General features: G+C 40.1%; 1 protein-coding gene across 7 annotated transcripts in view; it reads left to right on the plus strand.

The window, feature by feature from the left end:
- Nucleotides 1-7,489: 7,489 nt before the first annotated feature.
- Nucleotides 7,490-27,718, plus strand: part of tnrc6c1 (trinucleotide repeat containing adaptor 6C1) — a 45,033-nt gene continuing 24,804 nt past the window's right edge. For 6 of the 7 annotated variants that reach the window (XM_030141428.1, XM_030141430.1, XM_030141431.1 and 3 more), the window contains exons 1-4: nucleotides 7,490-7,593; nucleotides 12,625-12,734; nucleotides 14,468-14,489; nucleotides 26,127-26,480. In XM_030141428.1, coding sequence (XP_029997288.1) covers nucleotides 12,672-12,734; nucleotides 14,468-14,489; nucleotides 26,127-26,480 — 439 coding nt within the window. In that variant the 5' untranslated portion in view covers nucleotides 7,490-7,593; nucleotides 12,625-12,671. The remainder of the gene's footprint in view (nucleotides 7,594-12,624; nucleotides 12,735-14,467; nucleotides 14,490-26,126; nucleotides 26,481-27,718) is intronic. The other variant, XM_030141433.1, reaches the window with a different exon arrangement.

Genomic DNA, 27,718 nt, shown 5'->3' on the forward strand with positions numbered 1-27,718 from the left:
CGCACAGAAAGCACTTCACAATCACCCAAGATGGTGAAACCTTTGAAACAATGTTATCGTTTCTTATCTAATTTCCCATGACCTGGAATAGATTATCTGCCGGATAATTAAGACCTGCTGAATAATTAAGTGGACAATAATGCTAATTCATGAATAATATATCTGTTTATGATAGTGAGGCTTAGACAGGACTTGCTGTGGTGCTGACAGGAAGATTGATGCTGTGGCCTAGATAAGATCTCTCCAGTGAGAGGATGCTGCCGACTGCAAAGCTGCCCATATTCATTAGACCACTGTCATTGGCTTCTGTGCGTAATGACATACTTATGTATAATTTACAGGCACATCCCAAGGCAGAGGTGGCATACATGTGGGAATGAAACAAATGGGTTTTTGGCATAAAGCATATGGAGTTCTATTTTATAATGCTCCAGTATGTTTTCATACCTTGTCACTGATTGATTCCTCGCTTATTTTATTTTTTACTGCATTTTATTCCCCTCTTTTCTCTCCAAAGACTGTTTTCTTTAGTTCATGTATTCCAGCTATCTGTTGAGATTATCTGACTAAATTAGCAATGAAATTAGTAATATTAAGTTCAGTACTCAGTAATACAATATGGTACGATATAAAGGTTTTAGACCTTGTGTACGATTGTCTGTGAGGCATCCTTGTGCACATTTGGATACAGATTAGCATGCATGTGTTGTATTGTGCAATTGCGCATGTGTAAACATGCTGAATCTTCAAAAAGAATGAAATAAATCCTCTCCCTACACCACCCTCCTCACGTCTCAGCCCGCACTACCCTGTTCTAGTCCAGCCTGGCGCAGCAGAGCCTGTAGCACCCCAGCCAGTTTGATTACATTTGCGATTAGAGCTATGGCCAAGAGACGGTAAATTATGCCCGAGCCGTTACCTTGCTGTAGCTGCTGGGGAAATGAGGCAGCTAGGCTGCATTTGCCCCACTACCACTGACCTTGGAGGTCATCCACAGGAAGGAGACATTCATCACACTGACACATGGATGCTGTGGGGAGAAGAGGAGATGGTGTATGTGTAGAAAACAGTTGCCTCCTTATTACAGTATGATTCCATGCATCTCCTCTGTGCACACAGCGGGATTAAAGCACTCGCTTTGCTAGTAAAAATACGCAGTATATACTTCAATGTTTCCTTGTGTTGTTTAAACAGCTTTGTCTTCTGTATAATGATATGACCATTTTATAGTTACATTACTTTCTGGAGAAAAGCTCATCTTCCCTTCAAGCCTGTTCTCTGTCTGCAAAGCGCCTTATTGTCCCCCTTTCTGTGAATATAATCACGGATGGCAGACAAATATCGACCATGGCCATTGTTGGCCCAAGTGTCTATTTGCTTGCTAGAAAAGACTCATTATGTTACAACAGATTGATATCTCTGCCCCCAAGGACTTTAATCTCATCTCAAATGGAAATAGAAACAATCAAAGCTGTTGGTGAGGCAACAGTTTTCACACTCTAGTGTATTTGTCACCCCCCACCCCCAGCACCAAACAGCAGCATGACCTTGGCAGGTGCGGTCAGCAGTGGGATGGGGTGACGTTTGAAGGATGTCAAACTGACAAGCTTTCATAGAGTATCACTGCATAGTGTCTTTTTTCTTCTGTCTCCTCACTGTTGGAGATATTCTGGGTTTTCTGTTTGTGTTTATGTCTGTGTTTGTGCTCTACTGAGTATATTTCCAAATATAAATTGTTTATAAGGGGAATACATAGTGAAAACAGGCAAAAGGGATACAGAGAATTACAGGGTAGGCAAAGAAAGGAAAAAAAAAACATTCAAAAGGCAAATTAATGTTTGCTGGAGCTTAATTGTCCAATTTAATAATATGAATCCATAAACCCAAACAATTATGTTTATGTATGCCATAAATCTGATTAGTGCAAAGTGCAGTTCTGCAAATGTAAGACAGTCTGTATGGGGGGCTAATGCCCACCCACACTGCTCATGTCTGATTAACTGCAAAGCCACATCACTTATCTCTCTCTCTATTACCACACAATCTGTGAACTGAAGTATGATCATGTATCCCACAAATTAATTGTGCCGTCTTCTCTTATTTGGGACGCAAACATCAGTCACAGACAGACGTAGTAATGCTGACAACCAAACTAAAAAAAAGAACTTTAGTCTGTCAGTGGTGGATTCGTCATGCTTGGTCAAATGAGGTTTTGTGGGAACGGAGTTTACAGTATGTTTTGTCTGTTAATTTGTTTAAAGCTGTTTTGGGCTCTGAGAGAAAATAATTCAACCTACATTCCAGGATTGGGAATAACACAGTAACTCAAAATGCAAAATTATCACAATACATTACTCAAGATTCTGTGACAATGCATTGACAATACGTAAACAATGAGGTGTAAATTTCACAGATTTTGACAGTTGAGGTGTGTATTAATGACCAAAAAGACGTTAACATAATGTTTGAAAATGTACAGACTGCATCTTTCATCCATGTGTGCTCTGGGCTTTAATTAAAATTTCAGTAGTTGGTGCCAGTGCATCAATAACTTAACACTACAGGAAGTAATAGGATATATTCTGGTATCAATATTTTGTCCCTCCTCTACTAAAATATCCATTTAACATCATTTTCTTTATTTATTCCTTTTCTGACTCAGCCCATTTGTGTTCTCCCAATGTCTTGCTTTTTCCGAGCATCCTTTGCGAGAGTAACCTTGTATGAGATCCCTGACACACTTTCTTTGAGACTATGGGGATACCAGGTGCCATGGTAAAAATAATACTGCTTTGATGACAGAGGTAATTATGTGCATAAACAAGAGAAGCTTAAAATGAGTTAGTTAGAAATGTGCCGAAAAGGTTTTCAGTGAAGAGGATGGAATGCCAACACAAAGAGAAATGGAGGAGTTTGACACCAATTTTGTGGGCTAAAGCTCTTTGACATGCTGATTCTGCGGCACTTCCAACCCCCACTGTGGACACAATGGACTCCCTGTTGTTTGCAGACAACTAACAGTATGACTGGCGCTGTCACTATCATTTGCCACTCTAATGGACATCCTCCAGGCGACTGGACTGTCACCTGCTGCTTGACTGTTCAAATGCACGATCAACGTAGAGTCGTATATATTGTCTATGTGTCGCAGACAAAACGAGAGGTTAATCAATGGATTATAATTTCAATCTCACATTATTGTTTTCTTAAGAGAGATATGTGTAGTTTTGATATTGATATCAACAGTAGGTGAAATGTGCACAACAGAACACTACCAAAACCACCAATGAATCAACACTACGCATCCACAGATTGTTTCATTCGCTGCATAAAATGTAAAATTCAGTGTGGACACGTCTGTTTAAAAGCAGGGTCAAGTTTTCTTCTTCAAACTGAAACTCAAAGCCAGTAACATGTACAGTCAGTCAACACAGTGTCTTATAATTCTTGTGTGCCACATCAGCTGATCGTTTACATTATAGCTGTGTTAGCTTAGCTCTGTTTTAGACTGAAAGCAGCCACAGTAAAACCACACATCTCCTCTGTTTTCTGTACGGTTTGTGTTATCAGTAGCTGAACTAAAGATCTGTTAAGAATCATCTAAACAAGGTCAGAACTGTCACAGTTTATTCTGAGAAAATTATCAACTTATTGAACATGACATTTATAAACATCATATTCAAAATCACCTGTGTTGATGTAACGCTATGATTTGATTTGATTTGATTTGATTTGATTTGATTTGATCTCTGGAAGTGAATACAACAACAGTGCTTCTGTCCTTTATCACTATCTTTGACTAGAAAAGTTTTTTCAAAATGATTTTAATCCCATCTTGTATCTTCCTTTGGCAGTTTTCCTCACCCTGGAAGACCAGTAGAGTGACTCACTACTCCCTCTAGTGGTCATATCAATCTGACTATCAGTGTAAATATATTCAGTTCATATTTCTGGGTGCTTCTGTGGAGTTGGATACATTTTGGTACTTGACACTTTGCCAGCTTTTTAGACCCAGTAATAAAAGAGAAATTTAGACCTATTTCCCCCCAGGATGTACCTAATGATGACCTCAGATAAATGCAAAAAAAAAATTATACTCTTGATCTGAGCCATCCCAAATTTAATGAATTTTTAATAAATATTGGGACCAAAAATAGGACCAAAATTGGGACATGAAAAGCCACCTAGGTGTCAGTGCATTTGGTCTTGAAAGCATGGCTTGAAATGGTCTTATATAGGCACTAAAAACAAAGACACTGTGTTAAATTGGATGATCCTACTGTTTTTTCTAATCCAGACATGCAGGTTTTTCATGAATCAGCAGTCTCATTCCAGGTTTCATTGTGTAACCCATCGTGTCCACTTGCATTACATAAAAAACCTGCCCATTTAGACGCATTTAAATCGCAAATGATTTTGCAACAGTGGCCATTTTTGTGAAACACTCTGCCTTGTATAATTAGTTCAATTCCCAAAATGTACCTCTTAGAGAATAAAAAGATATTCAAAAAAATATTAGCACATAATTTTCGTGTCCTTTTGACTGTGTTACATGCAGATTTTTGTATGAAATATAATGTAAAACAATATAAAAATGTGTTTTTTCTGAAAAATAATTTCTCTTTTATCTCAATAAGTATTTATTTTTAAAATAGACCCAAAGTGCCTCCAAATTTGCTTCATAATATTAGTCTACATCTGGTTTGAATTTTTTGCCCCATGCCCTGTTTCTAGGGACCACTTTCATAGAAGCACCCATCTACATTCCAACACATTGGCATATTTGGTACTACTTAAAAACACTGTATTCTGAACACACTAATGATACTTTAAGGTCACATTTGAATATTTTAATGTAAAAACACTATCTATGGGTTCTGTAACATTTCTTTTCCTGATCAGTATCATCATTTGTCACATATACGGCATTTATTAACATATATCATAAGTTTTCAATCCAGTTAATACCTCTAACTGAATCAATAAATGTCATCCTCCTCCCTGGAGATTCGCCTCCTCCTTGGTAAGAAATGGCACTTTGATTGACCCCATGGCATTTCCCACAGGGCTGGGTTGATATGGTAACACTCTGACCAGCGAACTTTCACCTCTACCAGACAGGTCAGCCGGCCATGGTCATAAGTGAATTTCTTGAATGCGCATTGACTGACTATGGATCACTGATCAAAGCTGCCACCGTCCACTATGGAGACAGAAAGGACAGATTTTCTTGTCTTTGCTTCTACTTATCATGCAAATACACACATGAAGACACACAATTAGCCAAATAGAATTAGACAAAAGGATAAGAGGAGCAAAAGTCAGCACATGCAATGTTGTCCTATCCTGTGACAGTTGTGGTCATTAGCACATTGGTCACAGTGGTGCACTTCTTTTCAATGTGTGCTGAACCAAGGTCATTAGTATTTATTTTGCACAGTAAATTAGATCCATGTCAAAGCACCAGTAACAACACACCTACTGTGTATTTATGCTGTTGAATCAAACAACAAATAACCCTGACAGGAAAACTAAACTTAGAGTTAAGTTTTCCACCAGGAGCCATACTTCCCTTCACTGTTTTCATGACTATTTATGAGCAATTCACATCCTAAGCATTTCAATCAATATATATGTAAAAAAAAAACAAAAAAAAAAAAACAAAGTCAGTATTGTTGAATGAGGCTTAGTTTGAAACTTGTGAGATTTAGTTGTACTTGACTTGTGGTAGCTGTTGAATAAGATCTTCAGTATACAATGTGGAAAATCACGCATGCATACACACAAAACACAGTAAGTCTGAAAAGGACTCAGGCAATAGATTATTTATATCTACTGTCATGACACAAAGATTCATCACCATGGTGCATGATTAGTGTCTCCCTCCTCCTCTTTCCACACACCTCTCGCCTTGCACTCCATCATCTTGTAGACTGAATAATTGTGTTTTGCCACCGTTACTGTAATGCACATCTCGGCGATTATCCAGATGTGGGTGACACTATAATCCATATGCCTGAGATACCCACTACAGATGGTTTTGTAATTGTGAGCACATGCTGGTGATCACCGTGCTTTGTAATCAGATTTATAGTTTTTTTTCTTGTAGGCACTCACCACTTGATCTTTCCAGATTCATTTCCCTATCAGATGCGGCTGGAGTCTTTAGTTAGAGTGGACTTCAGCATCGGGTAATGAACTAATTTATTCAGCCCCCTGATCTGCCTCATTGAGTGGTGACATATTATCCTGGCAGCCACTCCTTTCGTATTTGTTTCTCCTCTATTTGACAGAAGGGATAAGGTTTTCACTGAGCCATGCACAAAGGGAATTTACAATCAAACCATTTTAAAGGATTTACGCTGAATATGAAAGATGTAATAAAAGAAGCATATTTGTTGTCTGTTTGTTCACATTTCCCACCTTTTCATACAAGCCTGCACAGAAAAAAAGTGTTTGTTTCCCATTGCTGTTAGTGCATTTGTTTTGTGTATAACAGACTGTGTTGTATGTGCTGAGTACAGCAATAGTAGATAAATAGTGCAGCATAAATTTGATAAAGCAATCCACGTCCTGGTTCTTTCTAAATATTGATTCTAAGGCACTCTGCATCTTCTCTACCTGTCTTTCGTCACATGGATTTCTCAACTTAGTTTTTTTCTCCTCACACATTCTATATATAGAGTCTTTCACATCATGAGACCCAAGGGAGTAAAAGTTTCTACTTTTTTGCATTAAATGATTGTTTTGGGTGAAAACAGAATAACACAACAATTTTTTCAGATTTTTTTTTTTTTCTTTTTATGGAATGTCCTTTACAATTAACTTTTTTTTTCTTTACAAAGCTCTGAAACTCTTGTCCCCTACAGAGGACAAAATGCATTGCTATGTTTCAGGAGGATATACAGATTATGTATGAAAATTTCAAATGCTTATAAGGCATGTGATATGCATTTGACATGTGTAACTACTGGGTTTTAGAATCATCAGTCCACCATGACCCTGGACAGATGAAGTGGCTTCTGAGAATAATTTTATACTGGGTCATTATACTGTAGTGTACACAGTGCAAACATGTGGCATCACCTTTGCAAATGAAACGATTAAAAATTTAACTAATAAAGGGAGAGTCTCGAAATTAAGCACCAGCCCTAGTTTATAGTAGAAATTGCGCCCTCTGTTGGTATAAAAACACACTACGCGTTCATTCCTGCAGAACTGGCACATATGGGTAAGATGTTACTATATTTATCCTTGTTCGCCCTTTCATGTGTTTTTCGTACAGTTGTATACCTGCTTTTTATTCCTTATCTAAAACTTGTGAAGAGTGGGACGCAGACTGCGGCTTGTGAGCATCAGTGCAGAGGAGCGAAGTGATGGTGGGGCTGCAGTTGTCATGGAAACGCCGGAGGTGGAGCGCCGGGAAGTGGGACCAGTTTGTTTTGTTATTGAAGGTCACGTGGCCAGGCTAAACTCCTCCCCCCTCCCCCCAGTTACCACGGATTCAACCGTCTCGAGCTTCTGCTCCGGTCAGTTACTACAAAATGGCTGCAGAGGCTCCGCCGCCGACGAGAACCTACTGAACGCTTCATGGTAGGATTTATTACTCCGTTTTGGCTGCAAAACACGACACATTTGCACCATGTCGCTTTCCATTTTGGAGAACACTCGATATTTTGAGGCTTAAGATGTGAACTGGATGCGGAATGAAAATGTTTTCAGTTCAGCCCACTTTGACATCAGTGTTGTCTTCGCTTCGGCTGCTCTTTCTCGCCGTCGTCGGTGGCACATTATTCTATCTGTCCTTATTTCAAGTAGGATTCATTTCTTAGCACGGATATTACAGGTTTTCTCAGTGCTGGCTTCATGGTATCTGTGACTACCAGCACAGCGGCGGCACTGTTCAGATGATTCAAGGGCACCCTGTGTTATTGCTTGCAGAGTTGAGGGTTAGCCGTAGCTCTGGTTGGAGCTTGTTGTTGCATTTATGTGTCGGAGACCTGACATGGTTATTGTTGCAATTGATTCTGACTAAAATGTTCTATGCTGCAGCAAGAGCTGCTTAGATATGATATGCATCACCTGACAGGCAGTAAGCTTTTGTACACTTGAGATTACCCATGCACAGTTTAGGTGGTTTTTCGGGTGTTTTCTACTGATTTTCCAAGAAGTTTTCAAGCAAATGTCTTTATGTTGTTGTTTTATATTGTTGACAATATTTCCTCTGAGCATCTAAGTACATAACGCTATTTGGTAAATGCTTGAAGTAACTGCAAAATAAGTGTTGGAAAGTCTTACCATGCAGTAAATTCTGTGTTTAGAGACTGGCTTAGCAATGCTGGTCATGACTGAATTAACCTTCAGATAGACTGAAATTGCAGCCAGACTGCCTGATGTTAAATACTATATATGATGGAAATTCAGTTCATTGGTCCATGGATAGTCTGGTGCTGTGTAAACCTGGTGATAAGAAGCATTGATTATTGCTTCCTGTATCCCCTTCACCATGGCGACAACCATCGGTGCCCAGATCCTGCTGCAGCTTGACATCCTGCAGTGGCACACATACCCCAGGGGGAAGGCAGTGAGTGCAAACTGGGAATGCCAGCACCCTAATGCATGTAGAGTGCAGGCTGACGTAAGCCTGGAGGCCTGCTTGTTTAACTAATGTGTTGGAGTCCCTAATTTAGGCCTGGCAAGGAATGAAGACATTGTTGGCGGTAAAGGGAAGGTGGTGGGGGTCTTTTCTGTCGCTGCTGGGTCAGGGGCCTCAGTCAGCACCCAAGCCTCTGAAAGAGGCATTGTGTGTTCACAGAGAGGCGCCAAAGGGGGCTTGATAACAAAAACAGGCCACTAAATACTGTGATTACTATACAGCTTAGGTCATAGCCTCACTCTGAGTTCAAAACTGTGGCCAGATTGTGTCATTTGGTTTGGCAGGTTGTTTGGTGTCGCTGATCAGATTCTTAACTGGAGTCTTGAGTGGAACTGTTGAGCTTGCATCCTGTCACAAGTTTTGCGCCAAAGTAATAGATCTTTATCTTAAAATTAAAAAAAAAAAAAAATGCACACATGTATTTTCACTCTGGTATTTCTTTTCATTGTGTTTTGGCTTTTGAATGTGGTTGTGGTTAGAATGTATAGCTCTTTGTTTTGGTTGTCAGATTGGCTGTATTAAATAAATGAGTGTCATTAGACTTCCGGCAGTATGGTTTTAGATAAATGCTACTTTAAAGCCTTTTATTAATCTTCCATTCTAAGCATAAAAATCTGCCTCAGATCAATTAGTCCCATATGTGTTCATGCTCCATACAATCAATTTGTTGATTTATGAAGACAAATGTGGAAAAAGCGAGGGTTCTCTATAATTTTAGCGTAATAAGCCATTTGTTTAGGATAGTCTTTGATCTATTGGGCCTGTAAATTGTCTACCAGGCTTGTTAAAGTGTTTCCTTTATGTTAGCAGACAACTGACATTGGGACTGGAGGCAGTGCTTTTGGAGTGTGTCCATGCAAGTTATTTTAGGGCTTGTTCCGAGTGCCAGGAGTGCAGCATAAGTTTCTCTTTTCCTTGTCGTTAGCGAGGGTCAGAAAGCATTAACATGACCGCACTGAGAATAGCTTCAAGTACTTTAGTGAGTGCAATCCTCTTTGCAGAGCACAAGGACTTTGTCAGTGCTTACCTGGCAATTTTAAACCTCAGCACAAATTTAAATTTACTAGTGAAGTGATTGCTTTTGGTATGTTTTTTTTTGTTTTGTTTTGTTTTGTTATGCCTTAGAAAACCTGCTGAACACTGAGGTGCATAAAATATTTTCTCAGAGCAGAGCACATTTATAAAAGCTGCGTTGGCCCAGTGTGGGATTGTACAGACTAGCAGAGGGGCTGCACATTTTGCCATCGCTGTGGCGGCTGCTGCTGTGGTTGCTAGCGAGCATTCTCCCAAGGGCTCGCCGTGCTCTTGTTTGGCTTGCAGCGATGGCATTCCTGGCTCTGTGCCCAGCGACTGCTGTCTAGCACCCCTTCCCCCATCTCTCACACATACACACAAACCAGCCGCGGAGCCTAATCATCAATTGTATTCCCCTCTTCATTGCTCCAGTATGGGGCAGATTGGTTTTTACACAGAGGTATGGGTAGATATGACAGTTCACACCACATGTGTAAACATTTCTTCATCCCTGCCTCTAAGAGAATTGTTTTTTGTTACTTTTGCCTTCCTTTGTCAGCAGTGTGAGGGTTTGTTTTTAAGAGGGACACAAAGCTCTAATCCTGTTGTTCTGACAGGAGCATGTAATTCCGCAACAGCGCTGAGCTTATTGACCTGCGTCCTTCATATCGACACAGTCTGTGCTTCCCCACCCCAAGCTACTGTATATGATGTAGTTCATATGCTACTACATGTAAATGTCAAGGTAAAAATGCATTTTTTGCTATTATTATTATTATTATTATTATATTTTTTATTTATTAAACAGGACATGTACTTTTCAGAAATGTTATCCAAAAATGCCTTTACTCTCAATAACCTGCAGCTATGACTTACATTTGTATGATGATCTAAAGCATGACCACAAATTATCATAGTATTTCTAGTGGCCAGGGGGTACTGTTACTGCATCCTCCCCATCTCACTATCATTCAGTACTCTAGAGTCCAAAGGACACACATCTGTCCAAGCTAGGCACATGCTTGGGAATAAAATGACAGTTCTCATTGAGAGGAAGTCTCTCTGTCCTGCTTAGGGGCTGAACTGAAATCATTTTGACACTTAATTCAGCAGTGACTCTCTTCGTCCGGGTCACAGGCTGATGGTAGTGCAGTAACTGGAGCACTTCTCTGATCGTACATGACACAAGCCCCAACTGATGCCTTTGAAAGGAGCAACACTGGCTATATTTAGCATGGCAGGTTCCATATCCAACCTTCTAGATGTAAAAATATGTTTTTTTCTATTAAACTTGTCTACAGTGAGGTCATACAGCTTCTGTATTTGCTGCACAGTTACTTGTCAATACTGTACCTTCACTCTCTTACTGGATTAAATTATCATACTTTTCAACTCCGATAGTCACTAAAGTAGTACCGCATCTTTGCCTCCTTTCACTAGATTCTTACTTTAAAGGTATTTTACAAGATGAAGGTGAAAGTAAAATGAACTTTAATAAACTTGTGGTCGTTTATTTGATTCAGACCAGTCAGTTATTTCATTAATGTAATAGTATTTGGTGCTGTTTTGGTAATATCTAAACCATTATTTTCTAGAAATATGTTAAAATATTTGTTGTCAATAATGGATGCTCCCTACAGTAGATCTTCAAACATCATGTAGGCTACAGATTAACTAATTGGATTTGGAAGCTTTTTCATAGTTTCTTATTTCACTATTGCTTATTTTTTGCTATTATTATAAGGAGGGATCGAGTCATCCATATTTGTTTGTCTGTGAGTTGGATCATGCAGAAACTTCTGTAACATTTTTCTTGAAACTTGGTGGAAGGGTAGGGCATAGGCCAAGGACAGGCTTATTAAATACTGGGTCAGATCTATGAAAAGAGATGGACCCTGCACTTTTTGGGCTATTTAGAGCATCTTGTTGATACAGTGTTCCCATAGCCTGCTCTAAGCCCTGAGGTAACAGCATAATTGAAAGCTCAGGTATATGTTTAAACGTAAGATGCTTGTCCAGGTTTATTTTTTCTTCTCATTTCACCAATTCCAATCTTGAACCACCTCAGCCAGACTGACTTCAGAGCAGTGCTTAAGGGTGCTGTCTGTTTCCACCTGAATGCTCACCAGGGCCTCGGGGAGCGCTTGTTGCCAAGCAATGGCACACACCGCTGTCGCCTGCAGCAGCAAAGGCTTGGCAGCAGAAAAGGCTGAGGGGTTTATGTACAATTTCACATTTTTAGTTCAAGAAACTTGTATCCAATTTGTGTATTTTTCCAGGGTAGATCCTCTTCTGTGTCCTTAAAAAACCCAGCTGCTTGACTATTATTTATTTATTTGTTTGTTTTTTTTCCTGTGGAGGATTAGTCTTGATATAGACCAGCTCTGAACTTGCATTTTGAAACAGTGGGGAATAGTCACATGGTTTACGGCAAGGGTTCGGATGTGTGTCTGTTGTAAACACTTTTCCTCTCAGGATTTGGCACTGAAGGTGTTCTGTACCACCAGGTGCACCTAAAGTCTTCTTCAACCCAGATTACTATTATTTTTCTGTGATTTGCACAGGCATTAGTTGTGTTGGCAGGTTCTGCCAAAATAATGGGGGCCTCATGTCATTGGCCCCCACTATTCTCCATCTGTAGGACCTCCCTAATGGTTTCCAGAAGCAACCCCACATACCACCAGATGAAAACACACACATGCACAGTTTGCAGAGTAAAAACATTACATTTTGTCAAGAAATGCTCTGCTTAATGTTTGCACAGGCACAGTGCGTGTATTAAAACTATATAGTGATCTCATGTGTTGTAGCAGCAGAAATAATAGCATTGATTATAACTTGACAGCAAGAATTCAACAATGCACGAAGTAAATGTTAAGAATTCTGAAACACAGTAGCACTTCTTCTGAGTTAATGGCATTTCCACCTCTCTCTGTCTCTATTTTTAATTGCAGCTGTGAGAAAAAGCAAAAAAAAAAAATTATAAGAAGAGAACCATTTGATGGAAGATAAGAAAAAGAAGAAGCAAGACGAGAAGAAAAAGAAAGAAGCTGCTCAGAAAAAGGTAAAGTTTTGCTTTAATTGCCTCTGCCTCTTGTTTCATCTGGACCGACAGCATTAGAAAATACCAGGACTCGTTAAATCTCGGTCCATGCACGGCCAACATCCCCCAGCAATGAAAAGAAACACCATTCAAAATCAGTCACTACCCCCACTTCCTTTTTAACTCAGCCAGTCTTAGACGAAGCTGCTGAAAAGCCATCTGCACTATTTAAAATTTTAGCTGGTGCACAACCAAGCACAGCTTTCCAATATGTTCCTGTGTTTGTGTTGTCATCTCCATCCTTACCCTGCAGCCCCCGCCTCTAACCCCTGACTTCAATCGTTTCTTCAGTGGGTCACCTGTTTAGCCAGCTGTTTTTCTTAGTATACGCTAGGGCTGGACTCGGTGCCTTTTTTTGGGCTCTGGAACCTTGCCACTAGTCAACAGAGAATATTTGAAGCTTTGCGGGGGCAGCAGAGAATAACTTAACTGTTAACAGTACTCATGGTAAGACATGAATACCTTTTCACACAGAGCTTATTTACAAGCCATGTGGAGCATCACTCTCTTTCTTTTACGCCTATCTTTGTCAGCTCATACGCTTGCATTCATCCCAACACTCACTCACATTGTCAAAGCTTCAATGATCCATATCATGCAAACAGATTTAACCTAATCTGAATATGTGCGCCCCTTTTTGATTTGGACAGTAAATTTGGAAACTGTAAAGGACTATACATTGTGTTACTGCAATACTTCAAAACACAGACAAGTCTCAGTAACATATATACAGCATATTTTATTCCACTAATCATGTGGGAGACAACTGAGTTCAGTTTATGTTTTCTCAGACATCTGAGGCAAACTTCTGAGCTGGCTCAGTAAAGAGTGTGGCCCCCTTTAGCATCAAATACTGCCACAATTCTTCTCCACATGGACAGACAGTAGCATTTGATTTGGCATCTAATAAACTGGGACTTCTCCAATACACCCACTCAGGGACTCAGACTCCCCACATGGTTCATCTGCAGCTGAACACAATCCAAATGTGTTTGAAGCATGACATGATAACATCACAGCGGCAGTAAAAAAAAGTTCTGCAGGTTAAAGTGAACTAACTGAACACTTTTAGAGGTTTAGTGTACTTTTTGCAGACATATAATATAGCAAACCTAGCTAAAGTAATGCTAGCAACCCATGGTTCAACCCTATATACACAATCTGTGGTATGTTCAGCATAGCAATACTTTGACAGCATGAGTGAATCCAGTTTCTGTGCACAACCTAATCCTCCCACCTTCAGTTAAAACATTTTTGGCTGCTGCTCTGTAAATGATTAAGAAAAGGCAAATATATAGATATCAAAATTTACAACTGGATATCTATCCGCTAAACAAAAATTCACACAGTTCAACATTCATCTCTTGCCCAGGTGTTCATCCTTGATCTATCTTGTCTGCGACTGTGAATGGTCTTTTGTGTACTATCTTCCTAATGTGTAAGAGGAGCATTTGTGTTATCTACATGACTCCCTCACAAGCTGCAAATCCTTTAAAGCTTCTCACCCTCCGAGGAGTAAAGATGAAAAGTCATTTAGCTTTTCACTGCTCAAGAGAAAGGAAAGTCTGGGATGTTGACGGTGCATTGGCATATAGATCCACAGTTTCCAATCCCTTATTCCTGGAAAGTGCATGTTGTGTTTTATTCTCAGTCTTTGTTTTGCCACTTAAGTATTCTTTTCTTTTGTTTTTCAGGCCACAGAACAGATAACCAAAGGTGAGTGCTGGCTCCTTGTATTAAAGCTTAATTAATATTTTTTCTGCCAACCATGAAAACATTTTTTCAGAATTTCAGTGTTGTTACTGCAATGCTGAATCACCCACCTCTTGCTCACTGGTCTGTCTTTTGCAGGTAAAATTATACTTCGCCAGGTTTTTCTGTTATGCAACCTGCTCTGAGTTTGCCATCATGTTGTTATTGTGAGGATGTGTACATTTTGTATAATTCTAATAGCTCATTAGGACTATTCAGGATTTCATTTTTTGTCTCTGTTGATTTAGATTTGGCTTTAGATCTGGCAGAACATCTTTAACTGAAAACACTGGCAGCAGTTACTTTGTACCTGAGATGTAGTAAACTAATAGGGTGGATGGGGATGGTGCAGCTGCTCCACAGGCCTCCCCAAGGGCTAGTCAGACCATAACTAGGAGGGTAGAGGTGTGGCAGATTCTCCAAAGAGAAGAAGTCATTGTGGAAGACGCACCAAACAAACATGAAAAAACAGAGGTGAATTTAAAGGTAGCATCTGTAGGGAGTAGTGTGCTTAGCTTGCAGGTTTTAAACTCCTGCTCTGTGGTAGCTGAATAACCTATTCTTCACTTTGTCTCCACAAGCGGGTGATCTTAATAACAATGGCGAGGCGAGTGGGGAGTGATGGACAGTCAGTTAACCCAGGAGCAGATCTCCTAGTCGAGATGAGGAGGCAGATGGGAGAGGGACTTAATGTCTCGCAGGGGATAGACCAGGCCAAATCTGATTAGAAGTTCTGCTAGATGTTGGCAGCGTGGTCTTTTTGCTGTTACATGGCAACAAGAGAATGGACATGTAATTATAAGAGAGTATGCTTTGTTTTCTATGCCTAAAACTATGTCCAGACAAATCTGTATGCTGTTTGAGGCCTAATTTTGTTTAGATCTCATCTTGTAGTGTTCTCTTGTGGTTGTGAAGTGTGAACTTTATATCGTCAAGGGTCAGTGCTCTGACCTCCCCCTCTCTCCCTGAAGGATGAGTTAATGAGACTGTAATGTCACAGAGGTCCCCCCTCCCACCCTTTCTTCCCTTTGACTGACTCACCCTCAGCTCCTCACAGTTTGTTGCACTAATGAATGTGATCTGGGTGAGCTTTGTTAGTATTTTCTGTCTCTCATGTACTGTGTGGTGTCTGCAAATTGGCCTGTATAACATGCCTTTTACCCAGTCTACAAACTAAGCTGTGATATGCACAGTTATTTTCTTGGCAGCTGCTGTTAACAGCAGTGTGTCATGGCCCCATTTTACTCGGATCTTCAGCCTCTTAAATGTCACATTTGAGTTTTTGGCTCATCCACATAGGGCTATAGTTCAGCTCGCTCATGCTTTGGTTTGTTGTAAACAAGACAGTATGTAGAGATCACTTCACAGGATTCTACTTTAGGTTAGGCTTACATGATTTGAGGAGGTTCTGAAATGTGTGGAACTTTGTTTAGTATTGTGATATTGCAATAAACAAACCTGACAGTTTCAGCCGAATTGACACCAATGAATCTGTGGCTAGATGGAGTTTTATCTGATTAGCCTGATGGTGTGAATGCATAGCCCATGTGTCCACGGCTCCATCTGATTGGTCATATGTTCACATGTTGAGTGTGAATGCATGGTGTGTTTAAATAAAGTTGTTCTAATTCACTGCACTTAGAGCAGCACATTGTGATGTATTTTTTCCATTGCTTTAGTTCATAAGAATCTCTTGAAATCTAGTTCACTGACTAAGAGCTAACATTCCAGAAACACAACAAATATGACTAAACTTTCTGTCCTTGTAATGACTGTTAAGTTGACTAATCATCCATGAAAGGCAGATTGCCTGTGATACTAATGCAGGGTATACTGGGAGCTAATTAAGAGCACAGGGCTGGGGTGTAGGCTGAATAAACAGGCATCCTTACTCAAGAGATCTCAGGAAGACCCCAAGCACCATAGTAACACTACACCACCTCCTGTCTGGTCTAGGCAGAGAGGCCCACCCTGGGACCAGCAGGAGGAAGGAGCAGAGAGGGAAAAAGAAGCAAAAGAAGGTGGGCTTTAGAGCAAGAGATAGAATTAACTGTTGTTGTTTCTTTGCAAAGCGTAGGGAGGTGGCTGCTGAAACACAGCGTATTTGGTCTGAATCGAGAGAACTTAAAAAGGATCATACGCGAGGCAACAGAAACAGATGGAGCCATGTGAAACTGTGAGAATGCGCTCCAGTTTCCTGTTTGCAGACGCAGCTGAGGGGGCCCTTTGTAGGATATTTCTACTGGCCCATTTCTGTGACACATACACACACTAACACAGCCAGTCCCCTAATGTTACAGGCAAACACCTGCAGCATATGAGGACTCTGCGCCTGTGCACACAAACATAGTCTTACTCATGTAGTGCAGCCAAATACTGCACAGACGTCCATGCCTCACTAACTGACAGTTTACAGTGGCAGAAATAAGTACTCGGGCTCACACTTTGTTCCTGTGTCATTCCACTTTATTAAACATAACTTTAATTATTGCTTGGCTTTGTTCAGATTGGTCAATGGTTGGATTTTGCAGTCTGTTATTTATATATAATACCCCACAGCTGTGAATAACAGGTCATTCCTATGCTATCTATAGTGTCTAATGGACTTTTTATTTAGTGGAAGCAATAAAATCATTTTCAGATGAATAAAAAAAAAACATCAGTTGATTTCTTTAGTAAATAGCCATAAAGTAAGTGGCACAATGAACAGCTAGATGTTGATTATTATTATTATGGTGATTATTAAAACGTAAAACACATCAAGTCGAGAGGTCTTTCTCACCCTGAAGGGTAAGTTGCCCCTTACTCATAGAATGTAATGTTTTGATTTCTAGAGTACCAATATATATTTACAATGTCAAGTGAACTGCTGCATTGGAGTTGCGTTTAATAATAAAAAATAAAAATGATGTATTGAATACTTAAGTTTCCCACTGTATGTAAATATAAAGGTTCATTGTGTGATATTTACTGACCTGTAGTGTGAAGATGCAGATTGCCACGTACTGAATACCCCACTCTTCTTTCCTTTTGGTGGCTACTAAAGATTTAGAGCCATAAATACTGAATGTCACTGCTATAAAATGGAAAATGAGTGAAGAGTGAGTCTGTTTTGGGCTGCTGTAGAAACATGATGGACCTGTGTAATGATACACTTACTAAAAACATAATTATGAATATCATATTCTATTTTGCTGTTCGACCCTTGAAAAACCTTTTAAGTCTGGAAAAACTGGACCTTTAAAATAACAAGTGTAAGTAATTAAAGTTTATTTATAGAGCACTTTTCACAGACAGGGATGGTGCTTTACAGTCCAGAATACAATTTAAAATGCAATTAAAATGCGATAAATACATTAAGTGCAATCAGTTTGTAGCAGCCCTGAGCCAATGTAGAGTGCTATACTTGTAAGTGCTATACATACATGTGTTTTCTCAATTTTCAAGGAATAATGTTCTACTTACAATTTAGTAGCATTAAGAGAGATAACATTCACAGTTTACTTGGGAATTAGTGATCTGATAAAGTTCCACTGTGTTGTCATACTCATGCATCCATCAGTACTGTATTGTGCTTATTGCACTCCCTTTCTCACTGTTGGTACTATTTTAATTTAGTGTAGACGCTGCCTGTCTCCATTTCAGCATCACTGTAGTAATCCTTCATCCATGCCTTGAACCACCAACAGTAAGAACACCTGTAACCGAACCCCAAATTGTAAATGTCTGCAGGAAGTTTGTTGAAACAGTAGCTGAGAAGGTACAGGAGAAACTGGTGCAAATGAAATAAGCACGAGCCCCATTGTGGTGAAAATGCAGACTTGCTCTTTCATCAACAACTTGTGATATAAAGCTATTGTGTTTCTGTTCACGCTGTGTATTTTCATACCCATGAAAGATAGTGTCTCGACATATATACACATCAGAGCACACATTTACACAGTGCAGTAAAAGATAATATTATTATAAAGTAGTGCCGCGGCAGTAATTTCATAACAGATTAATTTGCCGTTTCACATTCACTTAATTACTCCCGGCACTTTGTGTTGGAGAGTCATAAATTGCAGTGTGACCAGGGGGTGCTTTATACCAGTGTGCCTCTTGTACATGTCTTATTGTAAAGAGCACAGTTTAAATGGCAGTGATGATGAAACACATTTTAATGACCGCATTCTGTTGTTAAGGGTGTTACGCTATCAATTGGGCACACGAGCCTGTTGTTATTTGATGCGTGGTCAGGTCAGATACGTAATTTCTCATTAATCAGAATCACAATATTTTATTGATCCCTGGGGGAAATTATTGAAAAAAATAAAAATAACAAAATGAAAAATCCAACTGTGAGGTGAATGTCATTTTGAAACTGGATGTAGTGTAACAAAAATTAGCTTTCAGGGCTCGGAGAGAAGTGTGTTTATATCAGATTATATGTTTTTAAAAGGGTATGCTTGATCATTTGATTAGTTTTCTGCTGCTGAATGAATTGTCAACAATTTTTTAAACTCTTTATTTATGTTTTTTTTTTTTTAACAGATACAAAAACAAAAAACAGAACAAACAGGTCATGAGGTCAAGGGGTTACAAAGATTGCATTGTTTAGGCAAATAACAAGATTTATAAACTTAATGATTTACAAATTTGTCTCACAGGTTATATAGACATGCCATTTTTCTCAACGTCCTTCACCTAATTCTTTCTGCAGTCGTATTGTGTAGGTCATCTGTTGTAGTAAATGGAGATGTTTTATAATATTGGTAAAGAGTCATCGGTGGACATTTCTCTTAAGCCAGTATTTTGTAATGGTCTTTTTACTCGTTGCCAGCAAGACCTAGAGGAGGTAAGCGTCATTCTTACTAAGACCATCAGGTTCAAGGCCAAGAAAGAGGGAAGTGAATGATGTGCTGATTTTAAAACCCAAAACTTTAGAGATGATTTTAGATACTTCCTTCCAGTAAATCTGGATAGAGGAGCTGGACCAGAACACATGGGTGTGATCCACCATGGTTCCCCCACATTCTCTCCTGCAGTACTGTTTAGTGTTGGTTTGTTTGACCTTCTGTTTTGGAGTAATAAAAAAAACAGATCGGGTTTTTCCCTCCATGTCCAAGAATTAGTGGAGGACAAATTGTCATCTATTTTGATCATTTTTTAAAATTACTTCTCTTATTCCAGCCTCTTAAATTAGAATGTTTTCTTTCTTCCACTTCGACATTAGCCTGAGTTGTAGCCAAATCAAGACATTTTAGGATGTAATCGTGGGCTTTGGGAAACACTTTTATAGACCAAACAACTAATCAATTAATCGAGAATGTAATTGACACACTAACTGACAATGTAGTTTCAGCCCTAATGTGGATTGATCTGGTGTAGATCAAAGCCCAAGAAGGAGAAATTGCAGATGGAATCCTGTGATGTATTGTCCACTCTCCAGTGAATTGTGTTGACGTGGTGAATGCTGCTTCGTGAGGTTGACAGGACATTCCTCTCACACACACACACACACACACATCACTTCCTCTAAATCATAACAGACAGTGGAGTCTCGTCTGCCTGCAGCTGCTGGCACAAGGGGCCAAGGACAGCAGAGTGAGGAGTTCAGGGAAGCTGTCTGTCAAATCCATCCACCTGCCTTCTGAATGTACGGCTTTACAATGCAGATAGACCTTCTCCACTGTCAACAAGCTTTGATGGAGACTCTTGTGCTGATTAAGTCTCATCCAGAAACACTTATTGAAGTAAAGGTGACAAGACTACCTGATTTACAGTGTGCTAAAGCTCTGTGATGTGGGATTCTTTTTCACTATTCAGACATCAAGTTGTCATTTGATAAATTCTCGGACCTGTGTAGCCTTGTGCTCTTCACACCGTGCTGTCGGATATTAAGTGCACTTAAATAGCATTTTTGTGTGAGCTGAATGTGATACATCAGGGGAGGGTTTTCCCTCTTAACTACAGTGTCATATTTATTCTCTTCTAATTAAGCCCTTTAATCTTCTCTCTTGCGAGGCCTGCTGCTCACATATGAAAGCCCACAGGAGGAAAGAGATGGAGAACAGTAAAGACATGCTTCCCTTTCTTGCTCATTATTCGCCAAGTCTCTATCAGCTTCCTCTTCTTAATAGACATTTGACAAGGATCTAATAATTTCCATGTTTCCTTTTTCACTCCAGTTGCAGTAGTGAGCTTTGTCGCCCTCCCACACATGATAGTTTGCATTTTAGAAAAACTTCAACATAAAACCACAAAGATGAGAAGGCTGGTTTTACTCAGTACATTTGTGTCAGTTTTCAGGGTTTGATTCAGTTAGGGTAACTACATTTGCATCCTGCACATTCCTCCTAATTTTATTTCACCACTGAACTTCTTTCTCTAGCCCCGTTAATACAGAATTTGTGATGGTGCTGTCAGTTCTTGTAAAGGCCCACCGCTCTTAAAGAAAAGACACGTATCCCGAAGAACTTCAGCAGCACCGTCTCCGTTTTGAGCAACAAGACTGCTTCATTTGGGCATTAACTCGGCTGCTTAAAGGCTCAGTTACCGAAAGCTTATAATCACTCACAAACTGAACCTATGCATGCCTGTCTGTGTAGAACTCCAGCTGAAAGCAAGGCAACCCACATTGATGAATGGAAAGCACAGTCAGCACGTTGCTATTATTAAACCTCTAGGTAAATGAACACTGATAGTATTGGAATCTGCAGTGGTCAGTCTCCGAAGCAGTTTTACCCAGGTCCATATTTGAAACTGTGCCAGTATCAATTAGTAAATGACATGGTTCTTTGCACAGTACTAAATTTTCCCAGCAAGAGCGGAAAAAATCACTGGATGTGGAAATGTCGAAATAGTGCCATTAATTTTCTTGTGTAGTTCATTTAGAAGTATAATTATACTTTATGTATCTATAAGGGGTTTGGCTTCAGTTTAATGTCTGACCCCACAGTCTACATTTGAATACATATTGTATGTGCAATGACTTGTGTATTTTAAACAAATTTATTACTTGGCTTTGTCACAGACTCTATTCTGATTGGTCAATGATAGCATGTTATTTCTGTACTATGAATAATAGTCTGTTGCTATGCTACATTCAGCTCCAGCTATAGAATCTAATGAACAATTTTAGTGGATGGAATAAAATCAATGGCAGATCAGTCATATCGTTTTCTATACATTTTTATTATTAAATCATTGTTTTCATCAGGAAATAGCTGTATAATAAGTGGGATGATGTAGAGTGTCATCCTGTCTGGGTTTATTTAGCGATAGTGATCAACTCGCTCTACATTTTCTTTTATGTATTTAATAATCAGAGGTAATCACAGGTATTGTATTTTGCAGTTTGTTTAAATGATACAGCACAGTGCAGTTTATTGTTGAAATAATACAGCTCTCCTGTGGGGCTTGAGTTGTTGCTCTCTGTACACCTTGACTAACAACGCACACAGAAGGATCTTTTATCTTCAAGGTCATGTGGCCTGTTTTTCTGCATTTACCCAAGAGGAAACTGAGGGAGAGCGCTGTCACTGCTCCCCACCCTCTCCTCCTCCTACACCTACCTTCAGCTCTCCGATATCTCCCCAGACTCCCCACACCCCCATCCCTTTCCCCCAAACCTCTAGGTCTTAAACAGTCAGGAGAGCATGCTATCATCTTTTTCTCTCAGAAAATTAAGAGCCCTTTTAAGGTGGAAAATTGGTTGTCTTTCACTGCGTGAAGCACACACAGCCCCAAGGCTGCTGTTTGATGTGCATCTTTGATGAAGTGGGAATTCTCCTGTGTTCCCGCGTAGCTGAGGACTGTGTTTTAGCAAATAGGCTGTTAGAAAGAGAGCGACTGATCTCTTCTTATTCTCCTCTTCGGTACACTGTAATGTAAATGTCATGCATCAACTTTTCTGATGACATTTACTCGTGCTTTTTGTTTTTGCCCAGAGATTCCAGAATGAATCATTGATTTTTCTTCCCCCTCATCAGCATAAATGCACATGCACAGTTCTTAGCTATAATGGGAATTGTCTTTCAATTCAGTGTTATTGACAAGGCATAATGCAGCGGCCATGTCTTTCTTTTGTAAAGAAGATTCCATAGCAGCGTGGTGTACTACAGGCAAATAGCGTTCTAATTGTAAGCGGATTTAGACCCAAGCTGGTTTCAGGCAGTGAGGCTCGGGCTCACAGTGGAGCGCGCATGGGGGTGGAGACTTAACACGCACACACGTGCGCGCGCACACACACACACACACACACACACACCATTCTCTTCATCACTTACTCTGCCTGCTCTACCTCCTTCCCTTCCTCCCCTACGCCGTCTCTCTCTCTCTCTCTTTCCCTCACCCTCCTCGGCGTCTCTGTCCGCTGATTGGTTGACAGAGCTAGCCAGTGTCCCCCTTCCCCCATGCTTCCAGAAGAATCTACGTCACACATCAGAGTCCCAACTGTATAACGATTGCCTCTATAACTGTTATTACACATAGTGACATAACCACAAAGAACTGTGTTTTTAAGAGGAAATCACCTTTTTAAATCAGCAGAGAGAATTGCAGGGGAATTACTGTGTCCATCTGCTACTTATGATATCATAATAATGACAGAGGAAAATGGCACATTTCGAAGGAGATGGAGGAATCGAGTATAAAAAAATACCAGTCGAGAGATGAAGCTAAAGAGCGGGAAGGAAATGGGGCAGATGTAGAGAAATCTGATGAGAGGGGAGTTTGAGCTTTAGAGCTTCCCTTGAATCCTGAGACACATATGAGGGAAAGTGGATGGAACTACACAGTATGGGTAGCATACACGCGACACAAATTGCATAGGAAACCCCTCACCCCACCTCTAATCCCCCAGACACACACAACAAACAGTCGCATAAAAAATGAGACAGAAAAGCAGCTGGTTACGATATGCGAGCGAACATGTCTGTCAGTATCCACTAGACAGTGTGAATGTATGTTCCCCACCACCGTCCCGTCCTCTCCCCTCAGTGTGGGCCTCAGCATTACATAACTCTTTGTGTGTTGGGCTGGCCGCATGTGTGCCAGTTATTCATTGCTTCACTGCACACACTCGGGATGGCGGCCAGTGGCAAAGCACTGCTCTTTGTAACTCATTTAGGCCACACAAAGATTTTCTTTCTCTTTCAGTTGGTGGCTTTACAAGACTGCATCTCTCCTCCCCTCTATATTTATTTCTAGAAAGAATTCACATACCATTTTGGCTCAGTGCACTTAAACCCAATCAGCTGATGTTTGGGGTTTTCTTATACATTTTTTGTAGGGTTTAAGCACATGCTTGAATCCTGTTTACATTTTATAACAGCTTATTTCATTATGCAATGCAATGTACTGAGGCGATTATCCAGTGTGCTTTGTGTCCCATAATGCATCTCAGCCAGCAGTGGCTCTGTGACCCTGAGCTGATCATCCTGTTTGACTTAGTGGTGGCAGTGACCTGTAACTTGCACTTCCTCATTCTGCTGCAGTGTATTAGCCTGCTGAGGTTGTATATGCCTGCATGTTTAAATGTATTCTTATATCTTCACAAATAAAATATTGAAGGGTACAGATTCTTAAGCAAATGGTATTAATGTCTCTTTATTAAACATTAAAGAGTTCACATTAAAGAATGTATAATACATATGGAAAGCAGGAATGCAGTGTGCTTAGTTAATGAATGTATTAATAAACACACCACATCCGCCAACAATAGGAATTGTGGATTGAATGTGTTTCCACGTCAAATTAATAGTGTCGCTATTAGCAATGTTTACAGCAGGTTCAGATTCATAACTGAAACCTGATTCACATAATTTATTCATATGAGTTCGGCATTAATGGCTACATTTAGGCTGTTGAAATTGTCTCATTGCAGTCAGATTCTTTTTTCAAAGCGACTACAGCTCACTCTGGTAAATCTGTGAATCACGGAGTGATGCTTCTTGCACCTTGGCTTTCAGGCAGATGAGCACAGGAGGCCATAACCTTCTTTCATAACATATATGTAATTTTACTTCATAACAGTAGTATACTATGATAGAATAACTATTCTGTAAATTCAGTTAACAAATGTAAAATAACTGTGCTATGCTTCATCATATTTATTTTTTTACTTGGAACATCCATACAAGAAAAAACAAAAACAAGTAATTGCAAAACACTTGAGTAATACTAAAGCCGCTTCCACAATTCCATATGAACATACTCATTAGTGTCCATAATTAGTACATAGTGCATAGTATTGGGTTTTAGCCACATTATTCCAGAGTGGAAGCTCCAAATGAGAACATTAACGCTGTGTGTAAAATGTTTGGTAATCAAGTAATTCCAGACCAGTACCATCTAATACCAATATCTTCAATTTTTCTGGTTTGAACATACTTAGCAGCCCTGTTGTCCAAATCACATTACCTTGTGATGCAGCTGGATTTGTGAGATCATGAGATCACACAAGAATCCAGCCCTGAGCTGCTACATACTCTACATCCCCCAAAATTATATCGCTAAAAGGATTGTCTCTGTGGTGGAAACAGTATTGTCAAATCTCTTTCAGAGGACACATTTCTACCGTCACATGGTATATATGGTCAAAGGTAAAAGAGCGTGGAAAATTATAGTGAATATTACTGCTTCCAGTCTCTGCTTGGCTTAATTGCTGCAAACGGCTCACACACTAACCTTGTACAGACCATGAGAAATGATTGGCCAGAACCAAGTTATGTATGTTTGACAGACGTAATTTCTCTTTTAATGTGCAGAGAGAAAATCACACTCTGTTGCCAAGGGTAACTAACACTAGTGGGATATAAATGCTTCAGCAGCCATATTAGCAGTTAATAACTATCAGCTCTGATAGAGCGCTGAGAGGTGATTGTTGCAGGGGCTATAATCTGCCACAAACCATGAGTATCTTATATTGATTGAGCAGAACATTCTTTACAGTGCTGTCCTGATGGACGCAATTGCAGACAATAATGCAGCAGGCAGGCTGAAGTCCATTATGTGGTACTTGACCTCCTCATCACTTGTACTGTGTGACCAGGCACCATGGCAGTTCTCAGACTTTGAGAGTTGTGTGTTTTGGCCTTTCTTAAAGGCAGAGAGCTTTTATTACAGTACCACCCTGAGATTATTACAGTCCTCTGGTTCTCCAAAGAGCAGCCATGTGTTTAAACTGACCACTGCTGAGAATTGAGCTTCAGACAGCAACGACGGCAAGAGAATCTTGTGCATTTATAGACATCTCCTCATTTTGCCTTTCCAAAAGTAACTAGGCTTTCAAAAGAGACAAATTGGAGGAAATGCTTGCCATAGCAAATTTCCAAAAGAGATTGAAGCTGTACCAGAGATGGTCATTTCTCTGTGTGTGTGTGTGTGTGTGTTTATGTTTATGTTTATGCAACAGGATGTATGCAAAAAATATAACTGCTCAAACACAATTTTACTTAGGCCTATAACTTAACTTTTTGCAAACTGACTTTTCTGTCACCACTTTCTTAAAAAGTGTGCTCTCAACCACTGTGCTTTAGCCTAATGCTCCTGTACCCTCCTCATCCCCCATTTCTGTTTCCTTGTCACCTGTCCCCCACCACCCTCCCACTTCCACAGTGCCAGACTCTGCCAAGCTCGATTCCACCCCTCCTCTTCCCCCTGCCAACCCCAGTGCCGTCCCATCTTTACCCCCAAGCAGTGGCAATGGCAAGCGTGCCCCCTCCGGAGGCCAGTCGCAGACAGCACAGCAGTCCCAGAATCTGCTCCAGCAGCGTTACCCACCCAGAGAGGTGCCCCCACGCTTTCGCCAGCAGGAGCACAAGCAGCTGTTAAAGAGGGGCCAGCCTCTGCCTTCTGGGACTTTGGCTCTCAGTGCAACAGGACGTCCCACAACTACTGAACCTGCAGCAGCAGTAGCCATAAACTCCTCTCCCGCCTGCTCCTCTTCCTCTACAGCCAACCTGCCTACAGGTCAGCACAGACACTTATGGCTTTCTCTCTTTGGCAGGTAGACTGTTGGGTCCCTAATGTCTGTATTGGCCAATTCACCTTAAAATGATAAGATAACACCAAAAATGACTTGGACAGATGGCAGTGGGAAATGTGTGTTTGTTGTCCAAAAACCTCCCCATCTGATGACACAACAGCTCAGCCACAGCGTTTGAGTGCAGCTGCTCTCCATTCAGTTCTGTTGCAAAAACTGCCAAGATAAGTTCTATAAACTACCAAGTTTGTTGAAGTGTCTTCCTTGAATCACCAGTCGCTCATGTCAGCGTCTCTGATGATGAAGTGTTGACACGGAATGATAGTTAATTTGAGTCAAATTTATTGATGTAACCAAGCTTAGCCTTCTATCAGCTGAGGTGATGGCATTAAAAAACACAAACAACATGACTACAAAGTAAACAACTCAGTAAAAAATCTGATGTCAGCCAAAATGTAGGATTTGGTGCTTCCCTAATTACGCCTACGCACATTGTTTTCAGCATATTAATGCAAGTATTTCATGTTGCAAAATCTTTTTTGTGTATTTTTTACATTTAACATTTGTGATTGATGTAAATTGTAGTCAATACATAAAGCATGACCGGTAAGCAGTTGTGAAAGGTCAGTTTTGGGCATTCACAGGATGAAAAAATGCCAAAATATCAGTGTCCCTTACAGCATATTTGTACATACTTCATACAGAGAGTTGGGCATTGTAGTTGTGTTTTTCCTATATTGGCGTGTAGGAATGGAGTGTTGGTATTCCTAAGAGACGCACACTCATACTTTTTTTAATCTTGTTTTATTTTATAATGTGATCGCAACAGTGTGGTGTAGCACTCTTGGCACTTGCATCACAGGTGCTGCTGACTGAATGTTTATTTTCACTCTGCCTCTGTCTGGCTGGGAATTTGAAATGGGGATAGTGGAATACAGGGGTTCAGGATGGAGAGTAAACACAGCTGGCTATCACTGTATGTGTGTGTATTTTTCTTTCTGGGGCACAGCATGTTTCAGTAAACCACTTTCTCATGTATTTCCAAATGCTAAAGGTTTCTTTTGTTAATAAAGTATCATCTGGTCTTTGAAGCTGATGCCACAGATTCTTAAGGCACCTGGTACCTTCCATTGTCTGGGAAGAAAAACTTTTTTTTTTTTATTACCAGAGGTGTGTCTGAGCATCATCCAACAGCTCTCCTTTGAAACTAGTTTGGTCTCCATGG

The sequence above is a fragment of the Sphaeramia orbicularis genome, chromosome 8 (assembly GCF_902148855.1).
Source record: "Sphaeramia orbicularis chromosome 8, fSphaOr1.1, whole genome shotgun sequence".
Lineage (NCBI taxonomy): Eukaryota > Metazoa > Chordata > Actinopteri > Kurtiformes > Apogonidae > Sphaeramia > Sphaeramia orbicularis.